This window comes from Daphnia pulicaria, chromosome 7 (genome assembly GCF_021234035.1).
Source record: "Daphnia pulicaria isolate SC F1-1A chromosome 7, SC_F0-13Bv2, whole genome shotgun sequence".
In the NCBI taxonomy this organism is placed as follows: Eukaryota; Metazoa; Arthropoda; class Branchiopoda; order Diplostraca; family Daphniidae; genus Daphnia; species Daphnia pulicaria.
In genome coordinates this window covers 6,048,497-6,065,222 of record NC_060919.1, presented here as the reverse complement: position 1 = coordinate 6,065,222, position 16,726 = coordinate 6,048,497, and the positions used below count along the sequence as shown (strand labels likewise).

Here is a 16,726-nt window from a genome sequence, read left to right as displayed (position 1 = left end):
CAATTTGGAGTACATTATTACTGAATTTCATGAACTTTTAGAGTTTTCAGCTAACTAAAGCATTTCATAATTAAATCTATTGTTTACAAATAAATAAGTGTAAATACATAACAATCTTAAACATTTTTTTATTGGATGTTGAAACATTGTAGGCTTGTAGCCTAGTTTGTAGCCTTAACAAACTCAATATTCGTCTGCTAGAAATTACATAAACAAATTCAACAAAATTGTTTTGGACCGTTGGACGTACAATTTTACAAATGGCTCAGTTATTCTCTAACAAATCGAAACTAGCATCTATTTTGCAGAAGTATGGCCGTCATATAACAAGCAAACGTCTTAGCGAGTGTCGTTCTTTACTGTACCTACGCCGAGACGGTTTTGTGACCTCGTCCAATCAAATAAATAAAACCTGGTTACACACTAAAGTATATTTAACTTTTAATTAACCAATAGTAATCAAATAGTAATGCATTTATAAATAATGATTTCTTTTTACAGAATCTCCGTATTGTGAAACAAGAATATTCTGCCGTTCTTCAACTTGTAAAAAGATCACTTCCTAGAAATCATGGATTCAAAAATTGCACAAGAGGATTTGCTTCTTCGTCTCACCACATGCAATCCAACAAAGATCCGCCAGATGACCAAAAGAAGAATAATGAAAACAAAGATGATAATAACGACGACAAAAAAATCACATCCATGTTGGCAAAAGCAATGATGTGGATGTTTACTGGTTATATGTTGATCACCATTGTGTCACTTATGTTTCCTGGGGGGAACCAACCAGAGATCGTTAGGTAAATGCTTTGTTGTTTTTGTTGTTTCTTAGTTTTGCTAGTAATTTTTAAAATCTGTTTAGATATGTCTCTTGGACGGAATTTCTTCACCATATGCTGGCGAAGGGTGAAGTTGCCGAGATAATCGTTCGTCCTGATGTGGACATTGTTACGATAGTCTTACATCCAGGAGCTGTAATCAAAGGCCGCAGGATAGATCATCGAACATTTCACATGAACATAATTGACACTAACAAGTTTGAAGAAAAGTTGCGAGCTGCAGAACAGCGATTAGGTATCTCTGCTGGACAAGGTGTTCCCATCGTTTACGAACGAACAGATACAGCCGGCCGGTTATTGACCACTTTAATTGCTGCCGCCATTATCATCTCCATTATCTCCCGTATGAAGTTTAAATCGCCTATTTCGATGGACTCCTTTGTAAGCAATCATCATTATTTCAGGTTTGGGTGAATAATTCAATATTTTACCCCATTTCAGACGCAAATGTCTCGAGCCAAATTCACTCTAGTCGACCCTTTAACCGGTGGAGGCAAAGGAGTTCGATTCGTTGACGTCGCTGGTCTCAAGGAGGTCAAAGTCGAAGTACTGGAGTTTGTCGATTACCTTAAAAGGCCAGAACATTACAAGAAATTGGGGGCCAAAGTATAATTCACTCTATTAAAATTCGACTCTCCAATGTCTCATTTGCATTATCTGTGTTGTCTTCAAGGTTCCTAAAGGAGCACTGTTGTTGGGCCCACCTGGCTGCGGAAAGACGTTACTGGCTAAAGCTGTCGCAACTGAAGCCTCTGTTCCGTTTCTGTCTATGAATGGCTCGGAATTCATCGAAATGATTGGAGGACTGGGAGCGGCCCGAGTCCGGTATTCCACAACTACTTAATTATCTGTTCAATAATTCTAAAATTTTGTTTAATTTAGAGATTTGTTCAAAGAGGCCCGGAAAAGAGCCCCTTGTATTATTTACATTGACGAGATCGATGCTATTGGCCGCCAGCGTTCTTCGGGCAGTGGTTCTTTCGACGGAGCATCCGGTGAAAGTGAGCAGACATTAAATCAACTTTTGGTGGAGATGGATGGCATGGCGACTCGCGAAGGTGTCTTGATGCTGGCCTCGACCAATCGAGCCGACGTGCTAGACAAAGCCCTTCTGCGACCTGGCCGTTTTGATCGTCATATCATGATCGATCTACCTACACTCGAGGAGCGCAAAGAGATCTTTGAGCACCACTTGAAATCGATCAAAATGGAGAAGACTCCTTCATTCTATTCCAAGAGGATGGCGTCTTTGACGCCCGGATTCAGTGGCGCCGACATTGCCAGCGTCTGCAACGAAGCCGCTCTTCGGGCCGCCCGCGACTTGGGCAAGGTAGTCACGGCCGCCCATCTGGAATACGCAGTCGAACGTGTGGTGGGCGGATTGGAGAAAAGGTCGTCAGTCATCGCTCCTAAAGAGAAGCGGATTGTGGCTTATCACGAGTGCGGTCACGCTCTGGTCGGATGGCTCCTTCCGCACACGGACGCTCTGCTCAAAGTGACCATTGTTCCCCGTACGAGCCAGGCCCTGGGATTCGCCCAGTACACGCCGACCGACAAGCGACTCTTCTCTACTGAAGAACTGTTCGAGCGGATGTGCATGGCCTTGGGCGGCCGAGTGGCCGAATCCATCACATTCAACCGAGTGACAACCGGAGCTCAAAACGATCTCCAGAAAGTCACGAAAATTGCGTACTCGCAGGTTTGAATAATTTTCACAAAAGTTCTGACATTTTGTCACACTAATTATTGGCTCTCCCGACAGGTGAGAACGTATGGAATGAGCGAATCAATGGGTCCCATTTCCTTCCCGGATGAGGATCGCAATTCCAGGGAATTTGGCCGTCGACCTTACAGCAAAAGATTGGCCAACACGATGGATGACGAGGCTCGTAGCATTATCGCCCGTGCATACAAGCGGACCGAGAGTATTTTGCTCCAGCACCGCCACATGCTCGAAAAGGTACAAACTCCAGTCGCTAATTTCCATTGGTTTAAACTAACAAAATTGTTTTTCCTTAGTTGGCGGAGGAGTTGCTGGTTAAAGAGACGCTCAGCTTCAATGACGTGGAAGCTCTGATCGGCCCTCCACCACACGGCCAGAAACAGTTTATCGAACCTCTTCAGTTTGAAGCTGAGATTAACGAGCAAGCGGGTATTCCGCCCGGTAGATCCCACCAACAGCCTCCACCTCGCTCTGGAGACTGAGAGAAAGCTTTCTTTTCCCTTTGTAAGCTTTCATAGATTCAAGTTCTATATAGAGGATAAATATACGGTGATGTATAAAATACAAACAGACACCCGACCGACGCCAGTATTGATCCTTTTTTTCCCTTTTTACTTGAGGGATTTTCTTTTTTTTTTTCAAAAAGCTTGTAAAATATGTAAGTGGATTGTAGTCTGCAAAAGCCAGGGGAAAACCAGGTCGTCACGTTCTGGAGAAAATAGATTTAGTTTGTTGGATCGTTAATCTTTTTTTTTTCCCTTTCAATTATTCTTTACGTTTTGATATTATTTACCTTTTATTTCCATCATGTCGTGAATTGTAGGTCACACTTTCTTTTTTAACTTACGAGTTTGATTTTTTTTTTTTTTCATTTTTACTTGTTTCTTTCCATTCTAAGAATTTTTTCAATAAAGGTGAGGACAAGGGTGAGAGGGAATCTTTTCGGGACAGGCAAAAATTTTTGTTTTCACGCGATTTTTTTTTCCACAACCTAGCAGAATTTTGCTTTTTTTTTCGCTTCTCCAACACTTTCATGCGACAGACACACACATCACTCACCAGGTCATGAAATAATAAAATTTTGGAACATTTTCTTCTTCTTTTTCAGGAGAAAAAATAAAAATAAAGTGAAATAAAAACAATTTTCGAACCATCTCAATTATCCATACCCAATCGACAAAAATGAAATGAAAGTGAACAAAGAGAGGGAGAGACAAAAATTCAACAATTTTTTTTAACAAACATTTTCTTTTTCTTTGGAGGGGGGGGGGGAGGAGGGGAGCACGCATACACACACAGGATTTTTTTTCTGATCGCACTTTGTTAATTCTGTCATTTTTTAAATTCTGAATTTCTTGCCCAGGGGCAGCAGCGTGGTGGTTTTACAATAAAACAACAATAATAACAACAACACGTGTGAAATCAAAATTGAAATTTTTGTTTGAATCTTTTTTAACCCTCCCCACTCTTTTCCCTTGTAACAGATGAGAAATTAAAAATAAAAAAAAAAAAAAAGAAAAATCATCGCCCCCACCAAAAACGTTTCTTCCGGAAATCTCATCAAAGAGACCAACAAAACAACATAACAAATGGCTTTCAAATTTTTTTTGTTTTTTAAAATTCCCGCCGCCATTTTTCGAAAACATAACAAATCGCGTGAAATTTGATCGCCTTTTTCTTTCCAGGTCGAAAGAAAAAGGGGAATTAACGAATTTAACAATTAGCAACAACCGAGACATAAAATGAAAACTGGAGGGGCGAGGTGGTGCAAACATTCTTCAACAGCAAACTTAATTTAAAAAGGTGAAACGAAAATTATTAAAAAAAAAACACACAATTTGGTAGGCGACACACAATTCAAAATTGCATACGGCGCACGCATTTTTCATGAAATAAAAAAAATTATCTAAATTCTACGAATTTTACCGATTTCCCCATTTGCATCAAAAATTGTCTTTGCTTTTTTTTAATAGTTTAATTAATTTTTCTTCAAAAGACGAGAGAACAGGACAGGTGTGTGTGGGGGGTGGCGGAAGTGACGTAGGAGGAAGTGAGGAGGGAGATGAAAAAAAATCTTCTTTGAATTATATAACCATCATCTTTAAATAGTTTTTCTTAAAAGATCGTTTGGAAATAATGGCTATTCTCGGGAAGTTAAAAAATATGAAATGTAACTGAAACAAAAGGAAAACGGCAGTGTGTTTTTTCAACAACAAAAAAAGAGCGGGTAGGGTTTTCTTTTGAACAAAAATGTTTAAGATTTAATTTCAAAATCATTACGACGCCACACTTGTTGGGTTTTTTTTTTGTTTTGTTTTTTAAATTAATTTAAAAAACTTAAAAAAAGGGGGGATTTCGGGTGGTATGTTGGTGTGTGTATTCCCTCTCTTATCTTTTCTTTTTTGTACTTTTTGCTCCGATTCCTTCGATCCTTTTTCGTCGAACGACGACGACAATCCCTTTTAAAAAATCACCGCATAAAACACTGAACTACTTGAACGACATTCGCTTCATCAATCATCATGGACACAAAAAAACAATCCTCCCCCTTTTATATTTTTACGGAATTGACAATTTTTGCTTTTTTTCAAACCCCGGGAATTTAAAAAACGAAAACAAACAAACAAACAAAAAAACACGCGAGAACAAAGTTTTGTTTCCAATTCTGCTGTGGAAATGAACAAACAGGAGCCCCCAAACAACAATAAAGAATTCAAAACGGAAATTTTTCCCGTTTCTTAAAACTTTTTTTTAAATTTCTCTCAATCAAATAACATGTACTTTCCGGGCAATTTGTTTTGAATTTTTTTTTTGGTAATTTTGCTGTTTTAGTTCCGCCATTCGTTTATGGAGGATAACTTTTTCTTTACCTTCCCACAACACAATCAGAAATTAAAAATCCTCTTAATTATTTTTTTTCAATTTTTTCAAGTTTTTACTTTCGTGAAAACAAAATTCTTCCTCTCTTTTTTTTAGCCCCCCTTTTTGGTTCCAGCAATACGCCAAATGTCTAGAAAAATTCAACGGGTTAGAAAACAAGGATCGAACAAAACTGGGAAAACATGGAGAAAAGTTTTGATTTAAAAAAAAAAAAAAAAGTTCTAACGGGAAAAATTATTTCTTTGTATGGGGAAGATAAAACCGGATTTGAAATATTTCTTTCCCCCATTTTTTTTTTAGCGATTTGATCATCGGGATGTGTGTGTGTGTATGTGTAAGGAAGGAGCGGGGGGAGGGGGGCATCGAAAAGGCACATCATTGGCTGGCAGACGCTTTTCTCTCTTTTTGTTATTTTCCCATTTTTTTGGTTTTCTAATTTTGGACATGTAACGAAATTCTTCCTTTTTTCTGAGCGGATTTTCTTCTTTTTTTTTCCTGTTCCCCCCAGTAGCGTAAAATTTTTCTTTTCATTCGGGAATTATTTTTCTTTTGCCTTGTTTCTTCTTACGGGGAGAGGAGGGAGAGAAATGAAAGAAAAAAACAAATAACAGGTACCTCTACGATCAGAGACGGTTATATGGGGATGCTGATTAGAAAATTCTACCGGTTCCAGAAAAATGAAAAGAAAGAACAAACAATCGAAATTTTTCCCATTCAAAGAATTTGCATCGTTCGCCTTATTTACAATGAAAGAAAAGGGGCGTGTCTGTCAGGAGAGAGGACGAGCATATTACGCAACGGAGAATAGGCGGCGGGGAGGGAAGGAAAAGCACATTTGTGTGTGTATGTCTGTGTTGTGTGTGGAATGTCTCTACCTATTTGGAAAAAAAAAATCATCGCGAAGAAAAACAAAAAGAGGCACGATCAAAAGAAACAATTAAAGAAGAAACGCAAAAATTCAAATGAAAAGAGGAAAAAATTATCGGGTCCAGGTCATTTAAAAAAATTGAAAAACACACACACACACCACCACGTAATTAAAAAAAAAAAAAGCCCACCGATGTGTTTTGTTTTACCGTGTGATCGGTGATCTTTCTTTTTCTTTTTGCTGCTCACACACTTTTGAAGAAAAGAGAGCTACTGCTGCCAGACATTTCTTATTTTTGCAAATTTTTTCTGAATTCCCTTTGGTATTTTCTTCTTCGTTCAAAAAATAAAAAATCCCAGTTTTTCTTTTCTGTTTTTCATCTTCTCACATGGCTCCTGGAATAATGTTTGAAATTTTATTTGTTTAGAAAACGGGATCCGTCAATCGCGAAAAAATGGGTAGTGAATACCGTAGGAGAAGGGCTCGTCGGGTGAGGCGGTGGCGCTGGCAGAGGGATCGGATTCAGGAGCCAGAGAGAGTGAGGCCGGACCCATGACGGCCGCCTGCGATTGGCTGGCCTGGTAGAGTGCTGCCGCCTGATAGGCGTTGTGGTGGTGATGGTGGTGATGGTGATGACCACCGTGTCCACCGGGGTGGCCACTGGGACCCATCGCGTAAGGATTTCCAGGGCTGCCGACGTGCAGCGATGACAGGTGAGTCGTCAACTGAGGGATGTACTGCATCGACGGATCCATTCCGGACGTCAACATCTCCATCTAAATTTCAATTTCAATTCAAAAATACAAAATTATCCTGGCGGGTACATTTGAAAATAAAAATAGTCCAACCTGTTGATGCATGGGAGGCTGGACAATGTATTGTCCCAGCCAGGGGGCGCCGTTGGGCCCAATGGGGAAAGGCGACATTTGGTGCGGGAAATTACGTCCGAGCTGCATGTGGGAGAGCAGGGTGGGCAATCCGTTGTGGACGGGATTGTCGTAGGCCGAGAGGAGTCCGCCGGGTCCGTCGGCGGCGTCGCGCCAGCGCTGGTCGTGAGTCTTGTGCTGGCGCTTGTTCTTGTTGCCGCCGTCGGCGAATTTGACGAGGAGCGGCTGGGTCGATCCCGACAGCAATTTCCCGTTGAAGATGCTGATGATCTCGTCGCACTTTTCCCTCGACTCCATGCGGGCGAAGCCGACGCCCCGGCTCTGGCTGCCTCCGTCGCGCAACACCCGGGTCGAGATGACAGTGCCGTACTTGTAGAGCATGTCGTGCAGGTCCTGTTCGGTGATGTGGGCCGGCAAGTTGGCCAGGTACAAATTGGTTGGATCTTGCTCCTGTTGCTGCTCGCGAAACAAAATGTTTTTTTTTCCAAGGTGGCGAGAAGGTGGCGAGACAAAAAGAGAGAAAACATGAGAGAGATGGTGGCTCTGGTCCCAACTTGTAATGAAATGTATTAAAAATGCAAAAAAAAGAGAGGGTTTAATTACTTTGACGATTACCTTCGCCATCTGCGCTTGAATGCCTTGAAGCTGCAGGGCTTTGACGGCCGACTCGGCCGCCGATGGCGAATCGAAATCGACGAAACCGTAGCCTTTGCACTTGTTGGTATTCTTGTCCAGAATGGCTTTGGTCGAAATGATGGTGCCGAATCTGGAATCATTGAAACAAGTCAAATTGAAAAATTGTTAATTTAAATTTCCCGGTTAAATTCAACGATCGGACACTTACTTGCGACACAATTCTTCCAGGTCCTTGTCGGTGGTGTTGGGTGTCAATCCGCGGATGTAGAGGTTGGTCCTGGACAGCTGGTCGCTGTTATTGGTACTGCTGCCGCCAGAGCCACTGGTCGTCGTCGTCGTCGCATTGGTAGCCGCCGTCGCAGGGCTGGAATTGGCGCCGCCTACTCCCCCACTTCCGCCGCCGCCGCCTCCTCCTACACCGCCGGCGCTCGTCGAGCTGCTGTAGCCTTGACTCCCGGTCCCCGTGCTGCTGCTACTGTTGCTGCTGTTATTAGATCCTCCCACGCCGGCCTGCCATCACACACACACACACACACACACAAGATTCAACAAGTTAGTTTCTCTCTCCCCCGACATTTATTCATCAAATCCAGGGCGCGGATATCGATTAGACTAAGAAGAAAGAAGACGAGAAAAACTACACACGACACACACAAAATCCCGTATAAAGGTCGAATGCGTCATCCGACAGAACCGATTGAAACCTCCTACCTACTTCCTCTCTCTCTAAGGTAAGTAACCTTTGCACGGGCCGATGGATCCTGCAACAACACGGCTCCTATAGAACCACCTGCTGCTGTACACACACACACACATCCCTCCAGCTGTACAGCCAACAGTGAGTGGGGGTGGGGTGTCGCTTGTCTATTTCTTTGAGACTCACGACAGATGGTCTCTCGTTCAAACCAGGAATGTCCGAAAAAGTAGAAACAACATCTGCTGCTGGGCTTTTGGGTTACCATGTGATAATATAACTACTACTACCCCCGTCGATTTGGGAAAGAGAAACAAAATGTGATAACATTCTTGTGTGAAAACGGTCAAGGATAACTTCCGGCCAATTCCCAACCCCCCTCCCACTCCCACCCAAAAGTGGATAACAAAATGATGTTGGCAGAGAGAGAGAGAGAAATCCAAGAGAAACTCACTCCGTAAGCGAAGGAGCCAGTGGCCGGCGATTGATAAGAGGCCAGATGAGACGGAATCCGAGAAGATCCTCCATTACCTCCTCCTCCTCCTCCACCACCACCACCACCTCCACTACCACCTCCTCCTGCGCTGGCCATCGATGCCCGATAGATGGCCCCTTGAGGAGCTTGAGCTGTCGTATTCGTCCGAGCTGCCCGGCTTCCTCCTGCTCCGGCTGACCGCGCCGCACCACCACTGCTACTCCCGCTTCCTCCACCACCGCCCTGTTTGTGTGGTTCCAACAACAACAACAACAACAATTGTTTTAATATTAGACGACGATTTTGTTTTCTTTCAGTCTCCTCCTACCCCCCACCAACCCACCAACCCCACACCCACCGAAATACAAGACAAAATCATTAAGCGACATCCGTCCCTTTTTTATTTTTGTTATCGTGAAAGGAACCCGCAAGAATCGTTCGGTTAGGAGCTGCTCCCTCCAAAAACACACAAGACACGGGAGGAAATCGACATTTCAATTGTAATTGAACGGACGGACATTATTCTAATCGTGATTTTCTCTCTCCCACTCGACTATCAAAAAAGAAAAGGGGATGAAAGAGTGAGAGGGATGAGAGAGGCTGGTGTGTGTGTTAGAGCGAACGAACGAAGGAAGGAACGGAGTCCAGGAATAGACGTGAACGATGATGATGGGGGAGGCAAAGAGGAGGGAGGAGTCCCTGATCGGAGAGAGAGAGAGAGAGAGGCTAAGAGAAATCAATACAACACACTCAAACGAGAACGCGGGAGTTTCGTCGACGACGGGCTCGGGCGGGAGTTATCGGAGACGCTCTGCAGAGATAAAGGAGAGAACGAGAGAGAGAAAAGAAGAAAAAAAAGTAGGCTACTTCAATCAACAATTCACGATTTTTATGGTCCCATTGTGCGGGAGTCGACGGGAGAGGAGGAGGAGTGAGTCTAAGATTCGACTTGTTTGTCATCATCTTTGCAACCCCCGGTGGGTTTTGAATGGATTTCTTCATCCTACTCTTAAACGGCTCAGTCTCACGGCAACTGATATCAAATTTGATTTGGCATTTGTCGTTGGTGAATAAATATCTTGTTTTTACGAAGAATCTCAAAAGTCAACCTTATGAGTTGGGGAGTTGGGAGGATACGATAGCAAACAAGTGAAACGATACACAGACACACACACACCACCTGGCGGGATTCCTTTTTGAAGGAAAAATAGAAAATAATAAAAAAAAAGATCCGATCAATCCGACGAGACTTAAAGAGGCGGAATGAGTGGGCGGAGATTCACGCAGCGCTCCACGTGCGTGAGCCACAGGCCTCACAACTTTTTATGTCTCCCTCCCACCTCCCCGGGTGGGTGGGTGGATTGACGTCACGCGGGAGCCAGAGACTGACTACACACACACACACACACACAGAGATTGCTGCGTGAGAGAGAGAGAGAGAGAGAGCGGATAGTATACTCTGCGCCAAGGAAAGGAGCGGGAGTATCGCAGCTGCGGCGATTAAACCAACAAATGAGAGAAACAAAATAAAAATAAAACTTGGTCCGAGAATTTCTCAATGCCGAATACGAAACGGAGAGAGAGAAAAAAAGGGGGAAAAAGATTTTCCCGTCAGCATCAAGAATGTCGTTCATCCACTGGTAGGAAGAGGGGAGGGAAGAAGGAGGAGGAGAGAATGAGAAAACGAAGAAACTTGTTTCGTTTTTGGCTCGGCGCGTGACGTCAACGACGCCGTAACCTTGGCGATGTGATGACGTCGGCCTCCTAACCGCAGACGATGGTGCACGAACGAACGAAGCGACACGACAAAAGAAAAAAAATGGCTACCAAACACACAACTAAGCTCCTACCCACCACCACCTAGATTATACCCCCCCAAAACAAAATCTTTTTACTCGATGAAATTAAAAGAAACAAAAATGTTTCTCCTATCGGATGACGCAATCGAATTTAAAAAAAAAAAAAAGTTTCCCAAAAAATGTTACAAAATTTTATTTTTTAAATTTTTTAAATTTTTCACGAAAAAATAAAAGAAGAACGGCCCCGGGATAATAACACGAAAAACAAGATGGAGTCTCTCTCTCTCTCTCTCAAGGTCGGATTAGATATACCAATCGACTTGGACGTGGATCCAATTAGTGTTGGAGGCCCCCGAAAGAATGTTTTTGTCGCGTACACACCAGCCAAATAGTTCTTTATCTTGTTTTTAAAAAATCAAATAAAAAAAAAACCAAAACAAACAAACAAAATAAAGTAAAGTGAAATTCGTACTCTGTATGAAGTTTCCATGACGACTCCGGCAGTTGTTATGATTACTTATGTTTAAAAAAGATAATAATTTGGGTTGTTGTTCTTCTTCGTTTACTTTTTTTTTTGGCAAAAACTAAGCCCCCACAAATATTCAAATTTTCTTCCGAATTTCGTTTGGAAAAACCAGAAATGAAGAAAAAAAAAACTTGGCCTCGGGAATGCCAAGAGTCGTGTGGACACGCAGAGACACTAATAATAAAATTCGTTTCTTTCACTACTACGATGTTGTTGTTTCCGGTTCACTCGGATGATGATGTGGTTCATCGTGGAACCAGTTTTGTCGTGTCTCTCTTTTTTTCTTTATTCAATCGCCACAGAACCAACCCAAAAATTGTAAACAGGTTTTTAGACGATGATAATGTCGTCCGATTCCACTCCGTCGTCCACTCGCACTCACGAAATCAACTAAAAAATTCCTTCGAATGGAAACAACAAAGAGAAAAAAAAAGTCCCGAACGGTGGGATTACGTTTTTAACACGGGAGGTCCTTTCTGTGTAGTACTCGACACAAATCAGACGAACTCGAAAAAATAAAATAAAACGAAAAAAACAAAATGGGAGGAGAAAAGGAGGTTGCCGCGCTGGCGAAAATGGCGCTGAGTCGAACCCAGCGCTCCAATTTTCTCCCTTTTTTATTCTTTTTTTAAAATTCTTCCCTAAACGAACCCCCTAAAAGTTGGTTGTCGTGAAAAAGTGAACGAATCAAAAACTTTTTTGGGGGGAGTTTTGCCAAAAAGAGCAGAAGGTTTCTGAGAAATCAAAAAAAGGACCACCCGGGACAAGTGTCACTGTTGTTGTTGTTGTCGATGGAATTCGATTGAAACACACACATACACACACACTACACACCCATACACACACGTCCACAGCACACAACACACGCAGCAGCACTATCCTAACTGGGATTAGATATAGAGGGCAGTCCCGACTCTCTCTCACACACACTCACACACACACACAACACTCGAATTCACTTCTCAACCCCCACGGTCAAGTCATGTTGTTGTTGTTGTCTGTCAAAAATGTTGAGACCCAGGGCGAAACAACCGAGAAATAAGAAGTTGAAAACAAAACAAAACGAAAAAAAAAAAAAACCACCAAAATTTCTTCTCCTGGAGTTTAAGTGTTCGTGTTCGACTGACTCGGGCAGAGACGAAAAAGAAACGCGAACGGACGGGAGTGAGAAGGAGAGAGAGAGAGAGAAACACGCACAAAATGGCCGCGTCTAATGTTGAATGTGTTGTCTGTTGTGAGAAAGGAGCGCTGCTTCGTGAGCAACGGACCGGACTCACGACAAACAAACTCACGAATGGCGACCTTTTAGACGAAAGGAAAGAGAAGAGGCGGGCAGAGCCACAGCGGCAGCAGCTAGCCAACATGCACCAGTCCCGAAAATCTCCCCCCCCCCCCTCTCGACGCCAACGCAGTGACATCTGGCGCTTGAGAAAAACAACTTTTCACGCCCCACCAACGACACACGAAATCTTTTTTTTTCTTTCTTTTCTATATTTTTTCACGCTCGTCGTCGGACAAGGACCACGACCTTGGGAAAAGGAAATAATATTCATCACACACATTGTGTTACCCACCACCCCCAGCCCAACCACCTCCTCCCGCAAAAAAATGAAAAAACGGGACCACCTTTTTTGGATGAAATAAAAATCGATATCTTATATAGAGAGAGATGTAAATCCGGGAATGTTGTGTGTCTTGTATACGCACAAGACGCCGTTCCGTGTCGATGATTTCACGAAGTAAAAAAAAAAACGAACGAACGAACGAAAAAAAGCGGCGTAATACACACACAGACGCGACCTGGAGAGAAAAAGAGAGAGCCCCGGAGCGGTTGGACGCGGTCGAGTGATGGAGAGTTATTTTTTCGCCATTATCATGTTCTTTCGTCTTCTTCTTCTTCTTCTTCTTTTACGTATTTTTATATTTCACTTGGAATAACAATGAAGGAAGGAGTAGGGGGAAAAAAAATAAGGATGAGCCAAAAAAATTCAAATCAGTTTTTTTTTTTTTTTCTCCTTTTCGTTTCATTCCGTGTGTTCCCAAACCGAACGAACGAACGAACGGGAGAAAGAGAGAGAGAGTTCACAGACCGGAAAAAAGCCTTGGGCGATTTTTTCTTTTTAGTTTTTCACGTTCTTCTTCACATTCGTCCAACATTTCGACTCGTCTTCCTTCGTTTCGCCTTCCGTGTGTGTGTGTGCATGTGCGGGCCCTTCCTCGATTGGTTACACGAGAAATGTTTCCCCTTTTTCTTCCCCAGAAAAAAACAAAACAAAACAAAGTTGGTTTTGTTTTTCTTTTCTTTCTATGGACTGACAAAAAATAAAAGGAGTTGACTGATCGGCCATGACAATGGAACGTTGACATTCCATTTCCCCCCCAAAAAAGAGAAAAATTTAGGAATGTCTAGCTTCTCTAGTACAGTATAAACACAAGAGATAAAAAACCTGTTTCTACTTCCATGTTAATGAGCCCCATTTTATTGAGAGAATCTGAACATTTCCGAATTCCCTCGCCTGTTCTAAATTTGGTGTTTTGTTTTTTTTTCAATTCCTTTACGATTCATCGAGTTGTGTGTGTGTGTGTTAGTAACAGCGATTTCCGGTTAGAAAAAGGAATATAAAAATGGAGAGGAAGTGTTTCTGGGGGGGTTTTTGTCTTTTTTCTTACATTGCTGAAGGGTTCGGCACTATTGGCCCGGCTGGACGGAGTTGTTGAAGAAGAAGAAGCAGCAGCGAGCGACGTAGCCACCATGACCAGACCTCCTTCACCGCCGGAAGTGTTACTGCGGTTGATGGCCGTCCGGTGTTGTTGTTGTTGTTGGTGGCCGGCAGCCGCTGCTGCTGCTGATGGAAGATGATTCGAACCACCTGCTGGAGTTCTCTGGGCGACGACACGGTTGGACGACGATTTTTCACTGGTGGCTGCTGCTGCTGCCGCCAAAGAGTCGGATGAACTCATATCAGTCGTTGCTTCCTTCTAAAGAAAAGAAAAAGAAGATTGAATGAGAGATTTAATTTTCGCCCAAAACAATTTGGATGGCATACCAAATGCGAGGAGGAGGATAACGTATCCAGGGATAAGGGATCAGCAACGGGGGGCGTGTCGATAGAGTGGGCGTCCACTTGGACAGATTGACTCATGACGTTTCTTGAGCCTCCACAGATGACTGACGGATGGTAGGGGGAGGTGGAATGAATTGGTGGGTGATGGAATAAAAAAAAAAAAAGGACGAAAAAAGAGTTTTGTCGGGATTCACCAAAACGCCATAGTTCTTCGTCCTCTCACGTCCACTCCAGGTGGGAAATCCCACGTATGTGTGCACTTTCCGTTCTTCCGGCTCTTCTCCTTTTCAACTTTTTTTCTCTCAAGCTGGTCGACGAACCTCGTGCGTTTCTTTTTATAACTTTTTTTCTTTCGGACGGCGTCGAACTGGCGACGCACCAGGAAACAAGCCCCACACGCACGTGTCACTGTGTAGCTCTGGTAATTGGGTGTGGACGAAGCTGTCACACAATATGCCAACCTGCTGGCGTTCCAGTGCTGCAGGGGCACACTCCAGTCAAATCGAAGTCTCACACAACAACAACAACCGTAGGCAGACTCTCACCAGGTTCTCGTGTTCATCTGCACACTTGGGATGGCCACACCAACGATGAGTTGTGATGTTGCAGATTTTGAGGCTGGCTGACCGGCAGGGCAGGACACACAGGCACTAATTGGAAGTTGTTTGGGGAGTCGTCAGAACATGGACAGACGCACAACCAATGAGTCTCTCTGCAGCAGGAACAACTGAAAAGATAAAAATGACAATAAAACAAGAAGGAAATGAACACACCGATTGTCTAAATGGAATCGTCTGGCTGATCCAACCTGCTTTCAGGTTTCAAAGCAGATGAATGGCTTGGTCTATTCGCTTTTTCACCTCGACACAACTGCCAGCATTGGCATCCGTTTTCGATCGAACCGACACACTCGACGTCGACAACATTGACATGAAAACACGACAATTTTCAGAGCAAGTCTTCTTTTTTTGAAAGACACTGATTACACTGACAGTTTGGACAACACACACACACCAAAGTGGGTGGGAACACACGTAGGTCCCGGTTTCCCCCTAAAGCTAACACACACACACTACACACTGGTGTGTGTGTACGGGAGGAGAAGAACTTTTGGGGTGAAGAAAAAGGGGGGAAAAAATCTAGTCAACTGGCCCACCGAGTTCTTTTCACCGAATGTGGGCCTACATAAACAATCCTTTCGAGATTTTATTTTTATTTCGGCAGCGGAAATGGGCTCGAGTGTGTGTGTGTGCTAGATTGCACACATTCGTTGTGTGTGTGTAAATATACTGTTTGTGGGGTGGGGGGAGAGGCGGGGACGGGTGACTTTGAGGCGGAAAAGGCTTTGAGAAAGAAACAACAAACATGCGCAAGAGACATCTAGCGGTGGTTTTTTAAACTATGTGGACTTGGTTATTTCCCGCTGCACTTTTCGAACGCTATCTGTCTAGATCTTTCAACCTGATTTCATGATTTGAAAGGTTTGCATGCGTTGCTTTGGCAACCTGAACTTTTATTAGAAGAGCGAATATTTGGCAAGGACATCGAAATACATTTCGGATAACCGAATTAAAATAAATCCACAAAAAAAAGAAAACCCTTATTTCTTTGTAACGTCAATTAATAGACCTAAAAACTGAATGACTAAAATTAATCCGGGAATTATTTCTTACCTCGTTAAATCAATTAAATTTTGATTTTGATAGTTTTCTGAACGACAGATGGCGCAGAAATCGTGGCTGATTTCCCAACCGAAATGACAACAACAAAAAATGAGGAATCCACTTAAGGAATTTTTTCGCCGACACACACACACTCTTCTTGCTATTTCAAATCAGCAGCAATCTAATCTCGGTGATTAGAGAAATTCCAAAGGCGACAAAGTCAAACTGGAGAGAAAGAGAGAGTAGGAAACGAGAGCAATTTCTCATCTCAGTGTTGCTATCATAGAAACCCCCTAAGAAAAAAATACTTTGACTTCAATGACCCACCCCTATCTATTCCGACACGCTCTTTATTATGTAGTTAATTATTTTTAACGAATAAGGAAACAAGGAAAATAATGGGAGGCCCTTAGATTCTTCTGGTACTCGCCTGCTGTGAATGGACCAGTAATTCGGATTGCTAAACTCTCTGATAATGAAACGTGCATAATCGTCCGTAACGAGCCGGAGGGGGTGGGAGCACGGACTCCGGAATATATATTTGTCTCTTGTTGTCCAGCAGTCTAGCAGCTTGCCTCCAAATATTGATACGGAGAGCATCCGATAGCGTGCCTTAATTAATCTAAGTGTATTTCTCTAAGTTGGGCGTGCGTGCTCCCCGTCTGTT

The 16,726-nt window shown here is 43.1% G+C and overlaps 2 protein-coding genes across 6 annotated transcripts; one reads left to right on the top strand and one right to left on the bottom strand.

Annotated features, from left to right (window-relative positions):
- Positions 1-184: 184 nt before the first annotated feature.
- Positions 185-3,148, top strand: LOC124348622 (paraplegin-like). The gene is made up of 8 exons (XM_046798844.1): positions 185-428; positions 502-803; positions 866-1,223; positions 1,284-1,448; positions 1,516-1,667; positions 1,725-2,541; positions 2,605-2,802; positions 2,862-3,148. The coding sequence occupies exons 1-8, from the start codon at positions 261-263 to the stop codon at positions 3,045-3,047; spliced, it is 2,346 nt and encodes a 781-aa protein (XP_046654800.1). The 5' UTR covers positions 185-260; the 3' UTR covers positions 3,048-3,148.
- Positions 3,149-3,704: 556 nt separating this feature from the next.
- On the bottom strand, positions 3,705-15,682 carry LOC124348623 (RNA-binding motif, single-stranded-interacting protein 2-like). 5 transcript variants are annotated; one of them, XM_046798846.1, is made up of 9 exons: positions 15,204-15,681; positions 14,378-15,122; positions 14,001-14,309; positions 8,985-9,248; positions 8,045-8,346; positions 7,804-7,966; positions 7,162-7,656; positions 6,783-7,089; positions 3,705-6,708 (listed from the first exon to the last, which is right to left on the bottom strand). In XM_046798846.1, exons 2-9 carry the CDS (start codon positions 14,471-14,473, stop codon positions 6,698-6,700), a joined length of 1,947 nt encoding a protein of 648 aa, XP_046654802.1. In that variant the 5' UTR covers positions 14,474-15,122; positions 15,204-15,681; the 3' UTR covers positions 3,705-6,697. The 5 variants fall into 5 exon arrangements, with proteins under 5 accessions (XP_046654802.1, XP_046654803.1, XP_046654801.1 ...); XM_046798847.1 differs by having other exon boundaries at positions 7,816-7,966; positions 14,378-15,682; XM_046798845.1 differs by having other exon boundaries at positions 14,378-15,681.
- Between the last annotated feature and the right edge of the window lie 1,044 nt (positions 15,683-16,726).